At 34.2% G+C, this 24,380-nt stretch overlaps 1 protein-coding gene across 1 annotated transcript in view; it reads left to right on the forward strand.

Moving 5' to 3' along the window:
• GEN1 (GEN1 structure-specific endonuclease) overlaps window positions 1–15,595 on the forward strand; it is a 29,637-nt gene extending 14,042 nt beyond the window's left edge. Inside the window, exons 4-14 of the mRNA XM_007464461.1 lie at window positions 995–1,171; window positions 2,281–2,391; window positions 4,741–4,814; window positions 6,153–6,244; window positions 7,566–7,716; window positions 8,020–8,056; window positions 8,149–8,229; window positions 9,194–9,324; window positions 10,842–10,903; window positions 13,037–13,177; window positions 13,740–15,595. Coding sequence (XP_007464523.1) covers window positions 995–1,171; window positions 2,281–2,391; window positions 4,741–4,814; window positions 6,153–6,244; window positions 7,566–7,716; window positions 8,020–8,056; window positions 8,149–8,229; window positions 9,194–9,324; window positions 10,842–10,903; window positions 13,037–13,177; window positions 13,740–15,052 — 2,370 coding nt within the window. The 3' untranslated portion in view covers window positions 15,053–15,595. The remainder of the gene's footprint in view (window positions 1–994; window positions 1,172–2,280; window positions 2,392–4,740; window positions 4,815–6,152; window positions 6,245–7,565; window positions 7,717–8,019; window positions 8,057–8,148; window positions 8,230–9,193; window positions 9,325–10,841; window positions 10,904–13,036; window positions 13,178–13,739) is intronic.
• The last annotated feature ends 8,785 nt before the right edge of the window (window positions 15,596–24,380 follow it).

Raw genomic sequence — 24,380 nt, forward strand, 5'->3', positions numbered from 1 at the left:
ATTCCATTGTATATATGTGCCACATCTTCTTTATCCATTCATCTGTCAGTGGACACTTAGGTTGCTTCCATGTCCTGACTATTGTAAATAGAGCTGCAATGAGCATTGTGGTACATGGCCCCTTTTGAATTATGGTTTTCTCAGGGTATATGCCCAGTAGTGGGATTGCTGGGTCATATGGTAGTTCTATTCTTTAAGGAACCTCCATACTGTTCTCCATAGTGGCTGTATCAATTTACATTCCCACCAACAGTGCAACAGGGGTCCCTTTTCGCCACACCCTCTCCAGCATTTATTGTTTGTAGATTTTTTGATGATGGCCATTCTGACCAGTGTGAGGTGATACCTCATTATAGTTTTGATTTGCATTTCTCTAATGATTAGTGATGTTAAGCATCCTTTCATGTGTTTGTTGGCAATCTGTATGTCTTCTTTGGAGAAATGTCTATTTAGGTCTTCTGCCCATTTTCGGATTGGATTGTTTGTTTTTTTCATGAGCTGCATGAGCTGCTTGCAAATTTTGGAGATTAATCTTTTGTCAGTTGCTTCGTTTGCAAATATTTTCTCCCTTTCTGAGGGTTGTCTTTTCATCTTGTTTTTGGTTTCCTTTGCTCTGCAAAAGCTTTTAAGTTTCATTAGGTCCCACTTGTTTAGTTTTGTTTTTATTTCCATTTCTCTAGGAGGTCCTACATTATTTTGAAGCAAATCCCAGACATAATATTGTTTTAGTATTTCAGTACCTTTCTCTAAAAGATAGGGGCTCTTAAAACATAAAAACATAACCACAATATAATTTTTATTATTGCATCTAAAAGTTTAATACTTTGCCGTTAAGTATTCAGTGCTCAAGTTTCCAGTTGTTTCTTAAATGTAATAAGTTTTAAAACACCTAAATAGCTACTATTAATATTTGTGATATAGAAGTAAGTTAAACACTGAAAAAAGCAGCAATAAAAATGTTCTTAGATTTGTTGCACCTACTTTTTCTTTTCAGTGTCTTGATATGCTGGAATGCTTAGGAATTCCTTGGGTCCAAGCTGCGGGGGAAGCTGAAGCCATGTGTGCTTACCTCAATGCCAGTGGTTATGTAGATGGCTGCCTCACCAATGATGGAGATGCTTTCCTTTATGGGGCCCAAACTGTTTATAGAAATTTCACTATGAATACCAAGGTATTTTTTCTTTCTCTTTTTCAGCATTTGTTTTACACACTACCTTTTTTAAAGGGATTAATTCTTGGCACTTAGCAATCGCTAAGTAAAATGTTTACTGTTTAAAAATATCAGTGCCACATAGTTCATTCTCTTTGAAATGTGGATTTCTCTCCTAAGGGCTTGACTTGTTTCACAAGGTTTAATTCTAAATCAGTTTCAACTATATATTATAAAATTGCATACAATATGTATTGCCTTGACCCAGAATTTGCACTTTTAGTAAGCCTCAAAAACACCTCCAAATATGCAAGGAGAGATATACAAGGATGTTAACTGCAGCATTGTCACTAATTACAAAAATTTGGCAAACACCCAAATGCCCATTGATAGAGAATGGCTAAATATAGCCACGGTTCTCATGGAGGGAGGTAATACATGGGACATTTTGGTTGTAATTATTCAGGGTTGGGCAAGGGAGACTACGGACCTTTGGTGGATTAGAGCCACAGGGAGACTAAGCCTCTTGCCAAAAAATTCTCTTATCTTTCTGAAAATGCTCCCAGTATCCCCATTGAGAAACACTGCCTTAGAGTCCGTCTCACGTAAGCAATCATTAAAAAGGTATGTAGTATTGATATTAAAGATATCCAGTTATATTAGTGGGCAAGAAATATTGCAAAATAGTATTTTTATATAATCCTATTTTTACTTAAAAATAGAGTAATAAATATTTGTATGTATGTGTCAAAGGACATGTTTCTTAGAAGAATATGCCTGATGCTGTTAATGATAGTTAACTTCTGATGATGTAATTACAATAATATACAATTTCTATAATATACATTTTACAGTGCTTAATTGTACAAGATGAAAATCTACTTTTGTAGACGCCAAAAAACAATAAAGAGGAAAAAATTACTACTATAGTTAATTTTTTAAAGCCATTTTTGAAACTATGACTTTATTTCCAGATATTGAAGTATTAGATTTTATGAAGATTCTGGTGATCAGGATAATTTTAAACTTTTAGGAATAAACATTTAGAGACAGCTTTGACAAATTATTTTTTATAATGTTGTTTTTGTTTAGTTGTTTGAAGATGAAACTGAATCTGTTCTTTCTTCTAGGACCCACATGTTGACTGTTATACAATGTCATACATCAAGAGTAAACTAGGTTTGGATAGAAATGCTCTGGTTGGGCTAGCAATATTACTTGGCTGTGATTATCTTCCAAAGGTATGCTGAAATTGCCAAATTTATTTACTATTCATAATGGGTTTTTCTGATACCTTACATGCTGCATAAATATGAATACAATATTTTATATAATTAAGAACCTAATTTAAGAATATAGGTGTAATAAAGAACCTAAGAATATAGGTGTAATAAACTATTCAGTAACTAAAATAATCAGCATTTCAAGTGGCATTAAACAGCTTGCTCATCATGATACTGAATGTTATAAATGAGAATAGAATCATAACTAGTACCACAGCTTAAATCTCAGTAAACCATTCCTCTAAGATATTCACATTCACGTTTGACTATCCTTTTAGAGAAATGTAGGAATTACTCTTTCCTTGTCTTGTGCCAATATTAGTTTCTATCACTGTTGTCTGAGTTTTGCATCTCCATTTTAGCTTTCTATTTGTGCACATGCTCAGTGTTATTGTTACTGTTGCTAGGCAACATGATTATTGGGTTAAGCCATTCATCCTTCCATGCCTCTTAGGATTGCATTGAGTTTTGCTCATGAAAATCTCTTATTTTATATCTTAAGATACACAATATAGGGCTTCCCTGGTGGCGCAGTGGTTGAGAATCCGCCTGCCGATGCAGGGGACACGGGTTCGTGCCCCGGTCCGGGAAGATCCCACATGCCGCGGAGCGGCTGGGCCCGTGAGCCATGGCCGCTGAGCCTGCGCGCCGGAGCCTGTGCTCCGCAACTGGAGAAGCCACAACAGTGAAAGGCCCGCGAACTGAAAACAAAAACAAAAACAAAAACAAAAAAAAACAAGATACACAATATAGTTCTCTGTAACAGGTATAATAGGTGAGGGATGAATTAAGAATTACCATGATAACCACATTCATAAATATGATGTTTAAATATATAAAATGACTTGTACTGTAGCTCCCACTATTTTTGTATAGTCCCACTATTATGTCCCTGCTGATCATCTTTGTATCCTTACTAAACCCCTCATTATACTATGGACTCTATCCCCAAGAGAAGTCTAAAGAAGGATGACATATAATTTTTTTCACTAGAGCTTGGGAGAGGAAAAAATAGTAGGATAGTAAAATTATTAACTCTAATTTCTAATCTGTGTCACCAATGACCAAATAGAGAAATCAACAATTTTTTTTAACTAGTAAGAAAAGAAAACAGGAGGAAAAGAACTGTTAAACAACACAGAAAATAATTATTATAGTTCTCATTCTGAAATAGATTTGTTTCCCATATGGAATTGTATCATAATTAAAGTCTAAAAACAGCTCAGTGTTGAATATAAGAAAAAATTTGCAAACTTGAACTCACAGAAACCAATTTTAGCTGCAGTGGTATTATACACTAGCCTTACCTATTTTGATTTTTTGTTTCCTTGCAACCAAAACTGCTATCTATTTATATCATTGTACTTAATGATCTTTAAGACTCTACTATCATGATTTGCCTAAAAAAATTTAATATATAACTAAATGCTAATACATGAAGGGTGACATACAAAATATCCAGCAACTGTTTTACTAAAGACATAGGCTGTAGAGATGGAAAATGCTTCTGGATACCCTCTGTTGTGCTATGTGTTAACCCTTTTAGCTGAATCCTGAGTGTAGGTGGGTTGGAAAGGGAATTCATTTTAAGGGGGAGACCCCTTTGCTGGCAGGCACTCAGGGTACATGGGCATTGGCTATTTACTAACCAGTTTAGAAGTATTTTAACACTGGTATGTCTCTCCTGATGCATATTGGCTAAAGAACAGCCTTGCTTACAAAGACATATTAATAAACTTTTATAGGAACTGGAAGACTCAATTTAAACCAGAAATTGTCATGTGAATATACATTTATTTATATATTTTTTGTGTAGGAAACTTAATGCTTATTTTAATTTTCTTAAGTTATTAATTTCAAGAGTTAACTTGGAATTCTCCTTTGTTCTCTTTGGTTGTCTGAATCTTTAAATATTATATGTTCATATAATCAAATGAACATGCCTTTTCCTGATTACAAATATAAAGTTAGGTAAAATTAAAATACCTTCAAAATAATTAACATAGAAAATGAAAGCCCTCCAAAATTCTGTTCCTCCCTCTCCTAAAATAAACAGTCAGTGGTTTGGTATATAACACTCTGACTTTTTTGTTTGCATAAGTTAACAATATAATTATCATTTAACTTACAAATCTAAATCATACCGTATGCTATTCTGCAAGTTTCACTTTACACATAACAATGTGTCTTGCACACAGTTACCTCATCCTTTGAGCTACACAATCTTACATTGAATGGACATCTCACCCTTCATTTATCTATTCCCTCGTGATTAACGTTTGAACTCCTTTTCTCACTTTCTGAAAGGGAGTCCCTGGAGTTGGAAAAGAGCAAGCATTAAAACTTATAAAGATTTTGAAAGGACAAAGTTTACTTCAGAGGTAACTAAAAATTACTTTTTCTTGTGACATTAGTCTTTTATTCTTGTTGAACTTAATAGTGAATACAAAAAGTATTGTGCTTTCCAAAAAAAGGTTTTGTATTTTTGAGATGATCTGTATTTTTATTTAAAATCAGTTATTTTATGTATTCAGAAGTTTTCCAGAGAAAGCTGAAAAGTATATGTCCTAAGCCATATTTTGTTTTTTTCAGTATTATTAGCTCATTACAAACACAAGCAGTAAGATGTCAAATGCGTTTATTTATAACCGTGGGCATTTGCCACAGGCTATTTTAGACTATTTCATCAACAAATAAAGATAAACTAACATTAAATTAATTTTATATTTTAAATTACTTTTTATATAAATACTTTGATACTATATTTTTCTATAAATGAAATGCCTGACATGTTGCAAATATTTAATAACACTTGATCAAAAATTTTACTTGACTGCCCTTTGTTCTGTAGCCACAAATTTAGTAATACGTCAATTCTAATGAATTAACTGTACAATCTGAGGATTCAAGACAGTTAGGATACAGAGTATATTAAAGTTTACAAACTGTGCTGTTTAGTTTTTAAAGCATGTCAGTTATATTTACTTGATGAGGGCAAAGTTTTATAAAAATTAATATTTATGATGATAAAGTATAGAATGAATAAAAAGGAAAGGAACTAGGACACTGGGAGACTTAAAATAGTCCTTGCCTCCAGTAGTTATGAGATAGTGAGTACATGAAAGGAAACATTAAGTGGTAGAAATGAAGAAGGGGTGACCATGAGAAAGATTTCAAATAGCCATGCTCTTTCTTTTAGTGCTTCTCTTTCAGCTGTAAAGCTACTGATCGATCTAAGACTTTAATAAACTCATTAATATCAGTGATTGCTGTTTTCCAAAGCAGAAAAGCAAAGGTATACTTTGGCATGGGGGTGAGTTAAGGAATCATTTGGGAATTGTGAAGAATAAAATAAAAAAGGAAAAGCAAGCAAATATGGCACTTGGCTAACTACAAATCATTCTTATTGAGACAGTTTCAGCAAATATGTACTTTTGGCAACATTTTATAAAATGTTTGCCTTCACGCTTGAAAATAATGAGATTACATTTTGTTATAATTATCTGTCGTTCCAATTTTTATTAATTTAGACTAAACTTCCCCCTAGTTATTTTTAATTTTTTATGTTTTTATGTCCCCAGACTGGGACAGCAACTTTACCGCCAAAGGAAAAATAAGTAGGCAGGTGGAAAGGAACAGAATAGCCTGATATTTGAGAACATGGCATTTTGGTGACCTTATTATTTATTTTTTCTTTTTAATACCATTTTCGTTTAAAGGTTTAATCAGTGGAATGAAAATTTTTGTTACTCTAATTCACAACCAGCAGTGGTTAGCAAACTGGCTCATTGCTCTTTATGTTCCCATCCAGGTAAGCAGACATAGGGAATGATATCTCTAGAATATTATTGTCTGATACCTATGTTTTCATCTCTGTTCTTATAGTTCTTTTTACATACCTACCTTCCTTACCAGATTGGGAACCCTCAGTGTCAGGAGTTGTGTCACATACACACAGCAGGCACTCGATAAATATTTATTGAATGAAATAATGTGATGTAAATGATAAATATAGGATATGTGCAGTTTTGAACTATGTTATCAGATTACTTTGATCCTAAAATTATGTTTTCAATATAGAAATCCATTTTAAGAAAAAAAATTGTACTGATAAATCTTAGGGAAAAATGAAAGTGAAATCATTTGCTTATGTATCAGTGATTTATATTCATATATTTAAAGAATTCTTAACTGTCCTGTAGTGCATTTTTATTGTGTGTGAAGATAGTGACTTAAAACTAATTTCTAATACATGTTCACTGTTAAGTAGCTTGGACCCTGTTCATTGGTCTTGATAAAAATATGATGTCCCTGACATGTACTGGGTTAAAAAGGCCTTTTGCTCTCAGGAGAGATTAAGAGATCATGGTAGCTCATCTTTTAAAAGAAATTCTGCTTTATCTATTTGTCTTAATATGTTTTCATTAGCCTTTTTAAATGATAGATGAAACCATGGGAGAAATCAATGTTTTTATAGATAAAATGCCATTCTGTAGTTTTTTCGGTACCTTATAAATGATGATTTAGGTCATATCAGTTATGTAGGTTCTTTGTGTTCTCAAAAGTGTTGAAGGTAGTCATGCTTTCCTTTTACTGGGCACTAGGACCCTACACCCAGGCCACAATCAGAATTTATGTTCCAAGCATAGTTTAAAAATAGCTATATAGTAACTGAGAGCTAGCCACTAGCAGAGGTAATTAGCTGCTCTATTCTTTTCATATTCTTATTAAAGAAACCATTTCATGAATTATTCTATTAACTAAATAATGTTTTATTAATAATGTCCTTCTTTTCTTGTATGTAGCTACCACATACACCACAGTTTTCCATTTGAGATTATTATAAATGTATAATTTCATATTACAAATTAACACTTTCAGACAGAAGGGTAATTTACAGAAAAAAAATAGGGTCATGTGATAGTAATAGCTAAAGATCTACTTTATCGTAAGAATTATTATTGTGTTCATTACTCTATCAGGCCTAAATGTATTGAAACCCTTCTATATGCTAGGCATTGTGCTAGGCAGTATTTGTTTTTGAAAATTTGGATAAGGGCAAAAAAAAAAATTGTACATAGAAGGTAATTCTAAAAAGCAGTGAAAGTCATACTTTTTGTATCTCCATGAAGGTTCACCTAAGGATCATGAACGTAATGGATGCAAATTATGTAAAACTGATCGATATTGTGAGCCACATGATTATGAATACTGTTGTCCTTGTGAGTGGCACCGAACAGAACATGAGAGACAACTAAATGCAGTAGAAAACAGTATTAAGAAGTAAGTTTTTTGTGCTCATTGTTTCCTGATGTGGCCTATTTATACACCTGTGGTTGAATTATTTCCGCATAACTTTCCCCCATGTAGGTTAATAACGTTTCACAAAATCCTTTTCTAGATTCTGTTCAAAAATTAGGCTATCTTAGAAGATAGGAATTTAATAATGTTTCATTGAGAAGCTTGATGACTAGGATACTATACAAGGACACTTTCCATTAAATGAGAAGAGATTAAATGGATGATTTTCGAGTCTATCTAAAATTGCCTGAGTGTATTAATAACATGTATATAACTTATTTTCAGGAAAGCTTGCAGTTGTGCGGGATTCCCATTCCATGAGGTAATGAGTAATAATTCAACTATGTGTTTATCTCAGAAGCTTTTTTTTTAAAAGTTTGACACGTCAATTGCTATTTTCTGTTCTCTTGCTAGGTTATTCAAGAATTCCTTTTGAACAAGGATAAATTGGTGATGGCAATCAGGTACCAAAGACCTGATTTGTTATTGTTTCAGGTATCTGAAAATAAACTCTTATTTTACAGTGTGAAGTTGGATACTAGGAAGATAAGAAGGGGTAATCACTTTGACTGATCTGAGAGGAGTTTGAAATAGATGGCTCTTGAGTGCACATGTGTTTTTCAGCATTTATATCTAATCTTCATTCCTTTGCCACACAGTAACTATACTTTGTAGCCCATAAGACAAATCACAGTTATGCTGTTCTTTACAAGACACCTTAAAGACCATGTACAGATGTATTGTATTCAGGGATATGTTGGGGGAGAGATGCTAATAACCAGAGAATGTAAAGATATATATTGTTATTGTATATTATTATGGAAGACAGTATATTGTTATGGAAGACAGTATAGTTTACAAATGCACTGGGATTTGTAATCAGTGACCTAAATTTAAATTTGGACAGTCGGTCGCTTACCATGTGACCCTGGATATGTGTTTTCCTCAAAATAGAAATAATATTACTTGTGAAGTCACTGTGCAGATTAAATGAGATTATTTATATTAACCCCTAGTATAGTAGCTAAAGAAACAGAGTGGCTCAATAAATTGTAACTAATTGTTGCTTAGCTCTACCAACAACAGTAGTAATAATGGCAACCAACATTCACTGAACATTTAAAATTTGCTGTTATATTTACCACATTACATGTAATCTTCCCTAACTTTATAATGTGTGTGCCGGATTATATTTTACAGAGGGAAAACCTGAGGCTAAAAGAGGTTAAGTAATTTACCCAAATCTAGGAAATATTCTGGCCTTCAAAGCCAGAACCCTCACACTTACATCATTGTGCCATATGGCCTCCTTAGGAGGCTCACTGTTCTTTCTGGGAATATTCTCGTTGATACAACTTTAACTAATGTTATCTCTTAAGGAAAAGATAATATCACCCTGAGAGTGCTGTTTGTCTCCAAGAGATAACAAAATCTTGTTTTATTTTTATTATATTTACAGAGATTTGCTCTTGAAAAAATGGAGTGGCCCAGTCACTATGCATGTGAGAAATTGTTGGTACTGTTGACCCACTATGACATGATAGAAAGAAAGCTCGGTAGGAGGAACTCTAATCAACTACAGCCACGTCGGTAATATAAAGAATTGTATGAATAAGTCCCTGTGTTTTCATTGGAATATCTTATCTAAAATATTCTTCTTAATATCTTCAATAGTGAGATATATATCTCTTTGTTTTATAAAAATGGAGGATAGGTCTACTGGAATATTAAAAGCTTATTCAGGGCTTACAGTCAAGATAACATAGTAAGTTCATGCTTTGACACACTTCTCTGCCTCAAACATATAGTAATAATAGACTATTAAAAGAAATAAATATAAAAAGATATAGATTAACTAGATAATTATTTCCGTGAACCAGAAAGGGGACAGAAATGTAAAGTGAATGGAGGGACTGAAACTGAGAATTGATGGCTCTCAGTGAAGGATATATGATTATTCATTGTACTCTTCTTGAAACTTTTCTTAAGGTTTGAAAATTTTCAAAATAAAAAGTTTGGGGGAAAGTATTAAAGAAAAAAGATAAGCTACAAAGGAGTGACAGTCTGCTAGCATACATCTTTCATGACAATAGTAGATTCCAGAAGATGATGGAGTAATATTTCAAAGCTTTGACTAAAAATAATTGGCAACCCAGACATCATTAAAATTATTCACTGGTTGGCAGAAGGCATTTTCAGACATATGAAGACTAAGAGTTTTCCACTCACAGACCCTCATCAAAAGCACTGTTAAAGGATGACTTCAGCAAGAAGAAAAATGAACTCAGGGGGAAGATGTGGATAACAACAAACAGTGGCCAGCATACAAACTGATAAAACATGTTTAGCTAATTTAATAAATGGAATGGAAAAAATTTGTATATAAATATCTTAATAATGCTTGATGCTTAGTACATGATGATGATAATAAACTAAAACTCCCAAAGTGTGCATGTAAACAGTTAAGGGTAACCACTAAAACATTAGAAATACAATCTCTATCTTTAAAACCAATACATAAAATAAGAAAGTAAAACTATCAAACCGAAAGAATACAGGAAGGTGAAAGGTGGAAATAGCATAGAAAATCTTAGTAACCAAAAACACAAAATAAGATGTATGAATGAATCCAACTATATCAGTAATCATAATAAATGTAAGTAGATTAAACTCATTATTAAAAGACATTATATCAGATGAGTAAACAAAATTCAACAATATTCTGCTTTATAGGGCATGTGCAGAATAAGACTATGTTAAGTTTAAAAATAAAGAGATTTAAAAGATTTAACCAGGCAAATATTTACCAAAGTGATGTAGCAAAATTAACAGAAGCAAAAAAGACTTTAAAACAAAAATCATTATTATGGAAAAGAGGAACACTGAATAATAATGAAAGGAAAAATCTGATAAGATCTAACAAATATAAACTCTATCTTTTAAATAACAAGTCAAAGGAATAGCCATACAATAATTCTTAAAACATTTTTAGAATATTATTAAAACAATAAAAATTAATGGGAATTGAATTATTCAATCTACAAATTGAAAATCTCCAAATAACTCATGCAATTAAACCTCATTAGATGAGTTTTTTTTTTTTCCAGAATTGTTAAAAACCGAATCAGAAATGGAGTTCATTGCTTTGAAATAGAATGGGAAAAGCCTGGTATGTATACAGTTTAAGCAAAATTTATAACATTTGGTCATGTATGTTTAGCAAATATCATATACATAGGTAAAACATATGTATGTATATAAAAAATAAAGATGAAAATATATCACATACACCAAGGATTAATTTCATAGTTTACCTGTGCTATGTAAACAGCCGTTGACTAATAGTAAATATTTAAAACTTAAGTAATTTTATTTCAGTGTCTTAAATTGATATTTCTTTTGTAATTAATGTTTACAAAAACAATATGGAAATAGTTTTGATTTATATTTCTCAAGAAAATACTGCTACAAATGGTCTAGTCATTGGATTTCATTGTATAGCTGGGTCTAAAGAAATCAGGGCTGCTGAAAAACACCTGGGGTGCTCTTCCTCTCCTTTCTTTACTCTGTTTAGTTTTCATGGGAATTTTTATTTATTTATTTATTTATTTTTTGGCTGAGTTGGGTCTTTGTTGCTGCGTGCAGGCTAGTTGCGTCGAGCGGGGGCTGCTCTTCATTGTGGTGCGTGAGCTTCTCATTACGGTGGCTTCTCTTGTTGCGGAGCACCGGCTCTAGGCATGCGGGCTTCAGTAGTTGAGGCTCACGGGCTCTGGAGTGCAGGCTCAGTAGTTGTGGTGCACGGGCTTAGTTGCTCTGCAGCATGTGGGATCTTCCCGGACCAGGGATTGAACCCGTGTCGCCTGCATTGGCAGGCGGATTCTTAACCACTGCGCCACCAGGGAAGCCCTTCATGGGAATTTCTAATGGTCAAATTACTCTTCTCTTCTATAGGCAGAGATACAGTGAACTCTGAATTAGCTCCAAAACTGAAGGCAAGGAAAGCACAGATCATTTAAAGTGGGAAATAATACCAAATTCATTTCTATTTGGCTTTGAAATTAGATTGTATAATTACATGTGAATGAGTGAGAGAACAGATTTGAAGTGAAATGAAAGTTGTAAGTAACTTTGAAGATTTAAATGATAAAGAATTAGATAAGTCGTTCTAAGCAATAATAGGAAAATAGCTAAAGAATTTTGAAACCTGTTTACGAACAGTTCCACCAACTGTAGTAGATTTTCAGGGAAGACAATGGCATTAACCCAGTTTGGCAGTGCATCTCCTTTGTTAAGAACTGAGGATTGGGTGCCCACTTTCACTTATCCTTGTAGGAGTCATCCCTTAAGGGAAAAAATGTACCCCATGCTACTTTAACTAAGAAATATTCTAAGTTCACTTGTTTCCATTGTTTCTACTTTAAACTCATCAACTAATAGTTTCATTATAGTTTGGCTTCTTATGGAGTTTTCCCTTCATATAAGATAAATACAAGAATCTAGTCTACTATTTATACATATCTTATTGTAAGTTTACATATAAGCATTCTCATTTTCATTTATCAGGTGCTTGTGAGTCCAGTAAGCCTGGTGTGTCCTCAAGAGATTGTTAACCTTTGAAACAACAATCTGGAAAATAGTGATAGTTTTGATGACCATTTCAATTCTGTCCTTTTCAGAAGCTACCACTAAAGAAAGCCAATGTTAAAGTTTTAGGGAATTGTTTCCATTCTTTATCTGAAATTTTACACTTATTATATGAAATTAAAACAAACTAGCCTTATCTAAATAAAATTTCCTATTCTCTAAGCTGTTCCTACCATCTCTGAAGCAAGAGAAATTTAAAGTTCTAATTTAAAAGGAAACTCTTTTCGCTCTTCCCAGGTGGAATAAAATCACTTCTGTACTAGTGTCAACAGATTATTAGAATAGAGGTGTTATAAAGCAAAATTTGCATCAATTATCCATTTGTGAATGACCTAGTTGACTTGGTAAACTGAAATTACCTGGAAAAATGTAATATTTCAAATTTGTAATTAAAGCTGTTTTGTTGTATTTTTTTTTTTTTTTTTTTTTTTTTTCCTTGCGTTATGCGGGCCTCTCACTGTTGTGGCCTCTCCCATTTGCGGAGCACAGGCTCCGGACGCGCAGGCTCAGCGGCCATGGCTCACGGGCCCAGCCGCTCCGCGGCATGCGGGATCCTCCCGAAACGGGGCACGAACCCGCGTCTCCTGCATCGGCAGGCGGACTCTCAAGCACCGCGCCACCAGGGAAGCCCTGTTTTGTTGTATTTTTAATCCTTTAGAACATTACTCTATAGAAGATAAACCTGGAGAATTGGTTTTACAAACAATAGAAGAAGAATCATTGTTTGAAGCAGCTTATCCTGAGATTGTTGCTGTTTATCAAAAACAAAAGTCAGAAATTAAAGGCAAGAAACAAAAAAGTAAGTATCACATTTGATAACTATTTAGGCTGCACACAAATATTACAAAAGAGCAACCTGTCTTATTTGAATCTATCTTGTCCAAATTTTGCTGAAAGTTCTGTAAAATCAAGAGTAAGGATTGTACTTTTTCTTCTTTGTCTCGACACAGTTTGCTTTAAAATCTAAAAGCCAAGAATAGACCATTCTGCTCTGAGTCTGCTAACTTAACTGACTGTTAGTAATTATACTAACCACTTATTGATCAACTAGTATATATAACATATTTTGGATTATAACTACATTTTCTTTATTTCCCAGAACTCAGTGAGGAACTTACAACATTATTTTATAACATGCCACTCAATTATAACATTGTTTCCAAAATAAAATATTTTATAATATTTTATTAATAATTATTTTGTTATAATTATGTATAACACAGTTTTCAGGAATGCTGTGAGACAAAAAAGGCAAAAATTCATCATACAGAAGATTTCTGATCTGAGCTCTTTAATTTGTTTACCGATATTAGGAGAATAAAATAGATTTTAATTTTATTATATATATTTTTTTCTTTCAGGCATGAAAACTAAGTCTAAAGGAAACAATTTGCCAGAATCAGATGATATGATGACTTTTCAATCACACATGACTTTAAAACCCACATGTGAAATCTTTTCTAAGCAGAATTCCAAGTTAAATTTGGAAATTTCCCCTGATTCTACATTACCGCAGGAATCTACTGTGTCATTGAATACCTTGCTTTTACCTGAAGATGCTCCCTGTTTGAATACACAAGAACAGTTAATATCTTCTCCAAGACCTTTGGCTGTGCAGCAAATTAAAGCTATCAGTAAGTCTCTGATTGCAGAATCTAGTCAACCCAGTACCTCATCCCATAATATATCTGCAATTGCTGATCTGCACTTGAGCACCATTGACTGGGAAGGTACTTCTTTTAGTAATTTTTCAGCTATCCCAGGGAACACTTTTGCTCATGGTGTAAAATCGGAACTTGAAACAGCTATCCCTGATAGCTTTAAAAATATTACAGAGCAATTGTCATGTGAATCAGAATGGTGCACTACAAACATTAAGAAACAGTTCGATTGGGATCTTCAAAAGACTGATCCTGAAGAGCATCTACTTTCTGGCATTACTGATTTACATCTTCAGGATTTACCTTTAAAGGAACGAATACATATAAAATCATATCCTCAGAATAATGTACAACCAGATGATCTGAAGACATTGTCCCTACTTACTGTACAAGAACACTGTATTGCTAATAGAAGTTCTGAGTGTCTATCACATCTTTCAAAAGATCTTCTAGGAATTCATTTGCAAAATGAATCTAGAAACTGTAAAGTCCTAAAAGGAAACCAGCTGTTTCCAGAAAACTGTAAAGCAAATACTTGTATACCTTATTCTGTCGATAACCCAATAGTAAAGACCTCCAGTGTTAGAACTGGACCACCAAATACTGCTTTAGATTATAGTAGAAAAGTTGATGTGCAAACCACTCGGAAAACTGTAATGAAGAAGAGTGTTTGCCTTGACAAACATTCCTCTGGTGAAGAAATTATCCCAGAGTCTGGGAAGGCTAAGTCCACAACTCAAAAAATGAAGCTGAGTTCTCAGAAACATAGCCCAGCCCAGTTCAAAAAAAATGATGCCAACAAACTGAGTAACCCTAAAGCACGTATTAAAGAAACTGAACAGTGTGTCCAGCCTTATAAAACAGCTGGAAATGAAGAAACCCGTTTCCAAGATGCAGCAAAATGGTCTCTGAGTTTTCTACAGTGTCGTAAGGAAAAAGATGTCTCTGGCACCTGTTTGGATAGTCCTCTTCCTTTAAGTCAGAGATTAAAACTAAGGTTCCAAAACACCTGAAATTAAATTTAAAATATTCAAGTATAACTTAGTATTCTAGTACTGTTGGCATTAGCAGAAGCAGAAGGAAGGTATCTAGTTAATGTATAGTAGAAAAATTTAACGTGATTCTATATGTTGTGAGACACTTGACATTTTAATCAAAACTGTAATAAAAAATGTTACCTAAAACTTTGGTTTTAAAAGACGATTCTCTGCAGTGAAAACTTCAGATAATGTATATTTTTATAACATACTTCTTTCATTAAAAAAAATCTTTATTGATTATTCTTAAGTTATAGCCTTAAAATGTTAGTACACTACTAGACAGAGTAAATGCTCCATTCATTTGCTCATTTTTACTCATTTCTTCCACAAGCCCCTAAAGCATTTTTTCATATTCCAGCTTGTTCCCAAGGGATAACTCTTTATAATTGCCTGCATTCTCACAACATCTTCTGTTGTGCCTTTCTGAGAGTTATATTTGCTTTCAATGTGAAGATACTTCCAGCTGCTCTTCCAGTTTCAGTAATCTTATTCTCTTTTGTGAGGGACAAAAAAAATGGAAAAGGAGGATGATGATCAATATATATAGTGAAAATCATGGTTGTGGTAGCTGAATAAACTGAGGAAATCTACTTCTTACATATCCCCAGAAGTCCACAGATAAGCCAACTGGAAAAAGATTTGGAAAATAGAATGTATAACCAGAAGAGGATTAGGAACTTGCTCAGGATCATACACGTAATTAATAGTGGTATGGGAACCAGATTTCTTGCCTCTCAATTCATTGCTTTTTCTGTTAAAATTTTTCTTCGATAGCACTTTTTTCTTCCCCTTTTGTTTTAACAATGCATCTATACAGTATCAACTACAGCACCTCCAAATATTAAGCTATTCATTTATTTATTTAGCATTCAGAAAGTCTAGAGGGAACCAGATTGGAAAGATAAAAGTAAAACCGTTGCTACTTGCAGATGATAAGATCTTGTGTTTATGAAATTCTGAGGAATTTACTAAAAGCTATTAGAACTGATAAATGAGTTCAGCAAGGTTTCAGGATACAGGATCAATATATAAACATCAGTTGTATTTCTCTACCCTTCTAATGAATAATACTAAATGAAATTAAGGAATTCTTTTTACAACAACAACAAGAAGAATAAACTTTGGAATAAATTTAACAATAGAAGTACAAAATTTTTACTCTGAAAACTATAACATATCATTGAAAGAAATGAAAGAAAACCTAAATAAATGAAAAGACATCCCATGTTTGTGGATCAGAAGACTTAATATTAAGATGACAATACTTCCCAAACTAATTTGCATATTCAATGCAATCCCCATCAATTCTGGCTGATTTCTTTGCAGAAACCAATAAGCTGATTCTAAAATATATACGGAAAATTAAGGGATACAGAATAGGCAAAACGATCCTTAAAAAAAAAAATGGCAGGACAGGACTTGCCCTTCCTGATTCTGATTTCAAAACTAACCACAAAGCTACAGTAATGAAGAATGTGTTGAATGGCATAAAGGTAGACATAGATCAGTGGGATAGAACTGAAGGTCCAGAAATATGTCCTCACATTTATGTTCAGTTGATTTTCAGCCAGAGTGCCAGGACAATTCAATCCGAAAACAATAGTCTTTGAGCAAATTCTACTGGTACAACTGAATATCCACATGCAGAAGAATGAAGTTTGATCTCAACCTCATACAATATAAAAAAAAACACAAAAATAGGTCAAAGACCTAAATGTCAGATCTAAAACTATAAAACTCTTAGAAGAAAACATTGACATAAATCTTTGTGACTTTGACTTAGGCAAGGGTTTCTTAGCTATGACACCAAAAGCTCAGGCAACAAGAAAAAATAAATTGAACTTCATCAAAACCAGAAACATTTGTGTTTCAGGGGACATCATCAAGAAAATGAAGAGACAACTCACAAAATGGGAGAAACTATTTGCAGATCATAAATGTAATAAAGGGGCTTATATCTAGAGGGACTCATATAAAGAACACTTACAACTCAATAATAAAAAGACAAAAGTGGTTAAAATATCTGAATAGATATTTCTTCAAAGAAGATATACAAATGGCCAACAAGTGGATGAAAACATTCTCAACGTAATTAGTCATCAGAAAAATGCAAATCAAAACCACAAAGAGATGCCACTTCACAACAAATAAAACGGCTAGAATCAAAAAAACTTAAAGTGTTTGGTGAGGATGTGAAGAAATTGGAACCCTCATAACCTGTTGGTAGGAATGTAAAATGGGTCAGCCACTATGGAAAAAGACTGTTGGTTCCTCACGTGGTTAAACATAGTTAACATATGATCCAGCAGATCCACTCCCAGGTGTATACCCAAGAGAAATGAAGACACACCCACACAAAAACTTGTAAACAAATGTCCATAGTGGTATTATTCACAATCGCCTAAAAGTGGAAACAACTCAAATGCCCATCAACTGGTGAATGGATATACAAAATGTGGCATTTCAATACAATGAAATATTGGCAATAATAACAAGTGCTAATGCATATTACAATGTGAAGTTTGAAAACATGCTATGTGAAAGAGACCAGTCACAAAAGACCATGTATTATATGATTCAGTTTGTATAAAGTGTTCCAAATAGGCAAATCTATAATATATAGAAACACAAAGTAGACTCATGTTTGCCAAAGGCTGGCAGGGAGGGGAGGTTGAGGAAGGAGAAGGGAGATAACTGCTTGTAAGATGGGTTTTGGGGGGAGCGGGTGATGATGAAGATGCTCTAGGATTGATTGTGATGATTGCGAAAGTCTGAATATACTAAAACCATCGAATTCTGCAATTTAAATAGATAAATTCTGTGGTATGTGAATTATATCACAATAAAGCTGTTTTAAAAACAAAAAGAAATTGTGAAGAGTTTTACCTGTCCAAACTCTTTAATATCTAAAATGTATATAGTCTAACCACACTGGCATATATGCACTGCCATCATTATTGTCTAGATTTGAAAATAAGTCCAGAAAAGTGAAGAGATTTATTTTCCCAAGACTGGAGATGGAATTGTGTTTATTTATCTAGTATTTATTTCATTGTGCCATGTTGTAAAATTAGGATCAAATTTGGAATACATTTGAAGTTTTGTGCTTTTCTGAAATTATAATTTTGGTTTTTTTTTTTTTTTGAAAATTCTACTAAAAATATATAAAATACTTTGAATCGAGTGTAACATTGTTTTAGAAAAGTGTCATGTCTGAAGAGCACTTAATATATATAAAATCTTACTGGGCAAGGAGAGTACTAAATAAAGGCAGTCAGTCCACTGCTCTCAAGAAACCCACCTATTCTAGTTGAACTGATATATTTTTTTAAAACCTAGTGATTTTTTGTATTCATATAAGTGTATACCTTTGAACAATGTGGAGGATTAGGGGCACCAACCGTTACTCTCCACCCTGCACAGTCGAAAATCCTTATAGAGCTTTACAGTCGGTCCTCCGTAATTGCAGTTACACATCCCAGACTCAACAATCCACAGATCGTGTAGTACTGTAGTATTTATTTAGAGAAAAAAATTTCGCGTAAGGGTGGACCTGCGCAGTTCAAACCTGTGTTGTTCAAGGGTCAACTGTATTTACTTTTAAGGTAATACTTCTGTGTGGTTAATTAAAAAGGTGAAACTACAAAAATACAGAGAGTGAAAAAGTCAATCTTTCTATCTTTAATGCTCAGACTCCAATTCTTGCATCTAGAGGCAAACACAGTTTCTAATTTCTTGTAGATCCTTCCAGAGGTGTTCTGTACCAACATATTAATGTATCTTAGAAATTTCCCATGTCAATAAATATGATGTCTCACTCTTTAATGACATCAGTATCCCTACGTGTGTATCTGCACAGATGCCTAGAGCTATATAGTAGATGTGAATGTCATGTTTGATTTTTAACTGTTGATAAATGTACAATTGAAACATTTTTAAATCCCTAGGGCTAACTAGACTACTGAAATTCAGATATGTGAACTAAATCATGAATACTTTTAAAACTCATATTTGACTTTGCTGTAAGCTTTTCCTCTTTCAAAAATTTCCCATATGCCCTTAAATAGTTAAGCACAATTGTAAATGACATGAATTTACACATGAAAATAATAAATTTACTTTGAAAACCTGACATTAGAAAAAGCTGACAGTATGGCTACCAAGAGTGTTCACATTTTAGAATTTGACCAGTTTTGAACTAGTACCACGTATTTTTAGTAATCTCAACTTTAAATGCCCATGTAATGTAAGTTTTTAATTTTTCAAGGAATCATGCTTTTGACATAAATTGGACATTAATTACTTCGTAGGTGTTTGTACAGCTCTAAGTTCTGAGGTTAGAGTTGTACAAAGACCCAATACTCTACATTGAAGGGGATGAGTATGAAATTTTACTTTGGAGTAATTAATTTTGTTTTGAACTGCTCAGCTGATCCCTCACCCAGTCAATTTATGTTCTCAGAAATAAATCTAAAGACTCAATTCCTTTTTCACTGACTTTTTTTCTTTTTTGAAGTTTAATTTACATACAATAAAATCCACTTATTTTAACTGTAAAGTTTGATGAATTTTGGTAATTGTATACAGTTGTGTAACTTCCACCACAATCAAGATATGGAAAAGTTCCATCACCCTTAAGTTTCCTTACGCTCCTTTGCAATTAATCCTCTCTCCCAAGCCTTGATCCCAGACAACAACTGGTACTCTTTTCTCACTATGGTTTGCCTTTTCTAGAATTTATATACATGGGACCATACAGTATATAGTCTCTGTGTTTGACTTTCTACTTAGCATGTTTTTAAGACTTATCTATGTTGTCTATATTAATATCTTGTTCCATTTCATTGTAGAATAGTATGACATAATATTAATATACCATAACTTTTTATTCTTTCATCAGTTGATGGAAAAGTAGGGTTGTTTTCACATTTTGGCTATTATGGATAGCGTAGCCATGAATATTCAGATATAGGTCTTTGGGTGGACACACATTTTCATTTCTTTTGGATAAATATCTGAGAGTGAGATTGCAGGTTCATATGATCAGCATATGTTTAATTTTTTAAGATACTACCAAACTCTTCCAAAGAAGCATTGTGTTCCCACCATAGGGGTTTCAGTTATGCTACATTATCACCAAAACTTAATATTGTCAATCATTTTCACTTCAGTCATTCTAATTAGTGTATATGGCATCTCATTGTGGCTTTATTTGTCTTTTCCTGATAACTGGTGAATTATTATCATGTGCATATTGGTCATTCATATATCTTCTTTTGTGAAATTTCAATTCTTTTTGCCAATTTTTATATTGGGTAGTTTGTCTTCTTGTTATTCAATTATAAGTGTTCCTTATTTTTTTCTAGATACAAGATGTGTTTTGCAAAAATTGTATCCCTGAGTCTCATTTTAACTGTGTCTTTCAAAGAGCAATATATTTAAAATTTTAATGTCTACTTTATTAATTTTTGTTTCCAGTGGCCTATTTAAGATATCTTTATCTAACCTAGTGTCCCAGATATTATTTCTGTTTTCTCCTACAAGTTGAATGGTGTTTACCTTTTATATTTGGGTCTGTGGTTCATTTCAAGTTAATTCTTGTGTACAATGTGAGGTAAGGATTGAGGAAAATTTTTTTCCCATACAGATATCCAGTTGTGCCACCATGATTTGTTGAAAAGACATCATTTACCTCATTGAATTACCTTGGCTCCTTTGTTGAAAATCAATGGACCATGTAAGAGTGGGTCTATTGCTGACGTATTCTTTCCATGGATCTGTATGCCTTTCATCACTCCAATACCACACCGTTTTGTTTTGTTGTTTTTTTTTGTTTTTTTGCATCTTTATTGGAGTATAATTGCTTTAAAATGGTGTATTAGTTTCTGCTTTATAACAAAGTGAATCAGTTATACATATACATATGTTCCCATATCTCTTCCCTCTTGCGTCTCCCTCCCTCCCACCCTCCCTATCCCACCCCTCCAGGCAGTCACAAAGCACTGAGCTGATCTCCCTGTACCACACTGTTTTGATTTCTGTAGCTTTTTAGTAAGTCTTGAAATCAAGTACTGTATTTTTGTTCATTGCCTGTATTTTCTTGTCAAGATCACCAACTGACCTTTGTGTTACTAAAGCTAATAAACAATTTACAGTCTTAAATTTAACTTTCTTCAGAATTTGGGACTATTGAGCTTCCCTCTTTCTTGAAAATTTCTGTTCTCTTGTTTTCCATGTCAACACTGCCTCTTGGTTTATCTCCCACGTCCTTGGCTATCGTTTTAAACTCCTCATAGGCTTAAATATCCATGCTCGTTAAATACTTGTGTTCCTTCAGTTCTCTCTCTGGCTCTGTTCTCTCTAGATATTTTCTATACTCATGGCTTCAACTGCTTATATGCTTATGACTCCAGATATAGATCTTTGGCCAAAGCTTCTCTCCTACTCTATAGATCTGCCCATTTTACCAATTTCTGACATCACTGGGGATGAGTATGGTAATAGAGATGACAGAGGCTCTGAGGTGCTCAATACCCCTAACCCGGATGTAGTTCCAAGCCTTGCTGTAACTGGTTGCTATTTCCAAGTGAAGTCATTTGGGTAGTGTACATTCATTCAACCCAGAAACATTTATTCAGAGTCTAATGAATAAGTATTACACACATCAAATGCCAAGGGCTGCCAGGAAAGGCAGTGGAGTAAAGCCCAATTTTTACTTTCAAGGAATTGACAAGCTAGAGCAAGGTAGGGCAGTGTGGCATATTTGCATCCAAGAAAAAACTATACTGTCTAGCACTGAATTGTTAAATGAATGCAGTAGGCAATCAATATTACAGGAATCTTGCAGAGGAGGGAAGATTCTTTTAGCAAAGTAAAAGAATTTGGGCTTTGAAGTATAGGCAGCAGTATGATTGGCAGAACTGGAGCAGCATTACCAGCAGAAGATATTTCAGTGGATGAGGGAATAAATCGAAGTAACCTTGACACAGATTAAAGAATGAGAGTTGGCATGTTTAGGGAATGGTGAAAAAATCCCTTTCAATTGTGGAGTTATTTGGAACTCCAGTCTCTAGAGAACAAATTGCTAAGCAGGCAAAAGAATCACCAGGAACTGAGGAGAAGTAATGAGGAATCTAGAGCAGAAAGCAAGCTAGGTTATCTTAGGGCAAAGAGAAAAAAGAAATACAGCAAAGAAACTGACCAGGATGCTAAAGGATTCTGAGTGTATAAACCACATATAAAAGTTTATGTGTGTCCTTTTTGACCCACCTCCTAGAGAAATGGAAATAAAAGCAAAACTAAACAAATGGGACCTAATGAAACTTAAAAGCTTTTGCACAGCAAAGGAAACCATAAACAAGACAAAAAGACATCCCTCAGAATGGGAGAAAATATTTGCAAACGAAGCAACTGACAAAGGATTAATCTCCAAAATTTACAAGCAGCTCATGCAGCTCAATATCAAAAAAACAAACAGCTCAATCCAAAAATGGGCAGAAGACCTAAATAGACATTTCTCCAAAGAAGACATACAGATTGCCAACAAACACATGAAAGGATGCTCAACATCACTAATCATTAGAGAAATGCAAATCAAAACTGCAATGAGGTATCACCTCACACCAGTCAGAATGGCCATCATCAAAAAATCTACAAACAATAAATGCTGGAGAGGGTGTGGAGAAAAGGGAACCCTCTTGCACTGTTGGTGGGAATGTAAATTGATACAGTCATTATGGAGAACAGTATGGAGATTCCTTAAAAAACTAAAAATAGAACTACCATACGACCCAGCAATCCCACTACTGGGCATATACCCTGAGAAAACTGTAATTCAAAAAGAGTCATGTACCACAATGTGCATTGCAGCTCTATTTACAATAGCCAAAATATGGAAGCAACCTAAGTGTCCATCAACAGATGAATGGATAAAGAAGATGTGGCACATATATACAATGGAATATTACTCAACCATAAAAAGAAACGAAACTGAGTTATTTGTAGTGAGGTGGATGGACCTAGAGTCTGTCATACAGAGTGAAGTAAGTCTGAAAGAGAAAAATAAATGCCGTATGCTAACACATACTTATGGAATCTAAAAAAATAATAAATGGTTATGAAGAGCCTAGGAGCAAGATAGGAATAAAGACACAGATATAGAGAATGGACTTGAGGACACAGGGAGGGGGATGGGTAAGCTGGGACAAAGTGAGAGAGTGGCATGGACTTATATTACTACCAAATGTAAAATAGATAGTGGGAAGCAGCCGCGTAGCACAGGGAGATCAACTCAGTGCTTTATGACCACTTAGAGGGGTGAGATAGGGAGGGTGGGAGGGAGACACAAGAGGGAGGAGATATGGGGATATATGTATATGTATAGCTGATTCACTTTGTTATAAAGCAGAAACTAACACTTTTATTCAAAAAGAAAAAAAAAAAGTTTATGTGTGAGTTCATCAATTCACACACATTAAGTACCAAAGGTGCACCCAACCTGCATAGAAGGGAAGGAAAACAAGGACAAGGAATTTTAAATCACTGGGCAAGGGACTTCCCTGGTGGCGCAGTGGTTAAGAATCCGCCTGCCAATGCAGGGGACACAGGATCGATGCCTGGTCCAGGAAGATACCACATGCTGTGGAGCAGCTAAGCCCGTGTGCCACAACTACTGAGCCTGCGCTCTAGAGCCCGCAAGCCACAACTACTGAGCCCGTGTGCCACAACTACTGAAGCCCACGTGCCTAGAGCCCGTGCTCTGCAACAAGAGTAGCCCCTGCTCACTGCAACTAGAGAAAGCCCACACACGGAGCAGAGAAAGCCCACGTGGAGCAACAAAGGCCCAATGCAGCCAAAACATAAATAAATAAATAAAATTTATAAAAATAAATAAATACATCGCTGGGCAAGGGGAAAGCTAACATTTCTTGAGTACCTACTATGAATGTGCAAAGTAAGTTTCCTTACAAGATTTTTTTATCCTCTCAACAACTCTGTAAGGACTGTATTGCCATATTTTGTGCCCCCAGAATGTTGCACAGAGTTTGATTCTTTACTTCACTAATTCTTATTTACTGATCAAGACTCAGTGTAAACATGGTTTTCTCTAAGAAGGGTTTATATAGCTTCTTATGGATCTCTACTAGTTCCTATACATATCTAAGATATTAGCTATAAGTAGTTTTGTGTTGATTGATTTGCATTTTTGTCTCGGGCACCAGGCTGTGAGCATCTTGTATTTCTGAATCTGTAGCATTTAGCAGAGGGGCTGGCATAGAAAGCATTCATTCAGTGAATGGGT

This window comes from Lipotes vexillifer, unplaced genomic scaffold (assembly GCF_000442215.2).
Source record: "Lipotes vexillifer unplaced genomic scaffold, Lipotes_vexillifer_v1.1 scaffold1109, whole genome shotgun sequence".
In the NCBI taxonomy this organism is placed as follows: domain Eukaryota; kingdom Metazoa; phylum Chordata; class Mammalia; order Artiodactyla; family Lipotidae; genus Lipotes; species Lipotes vexillifer.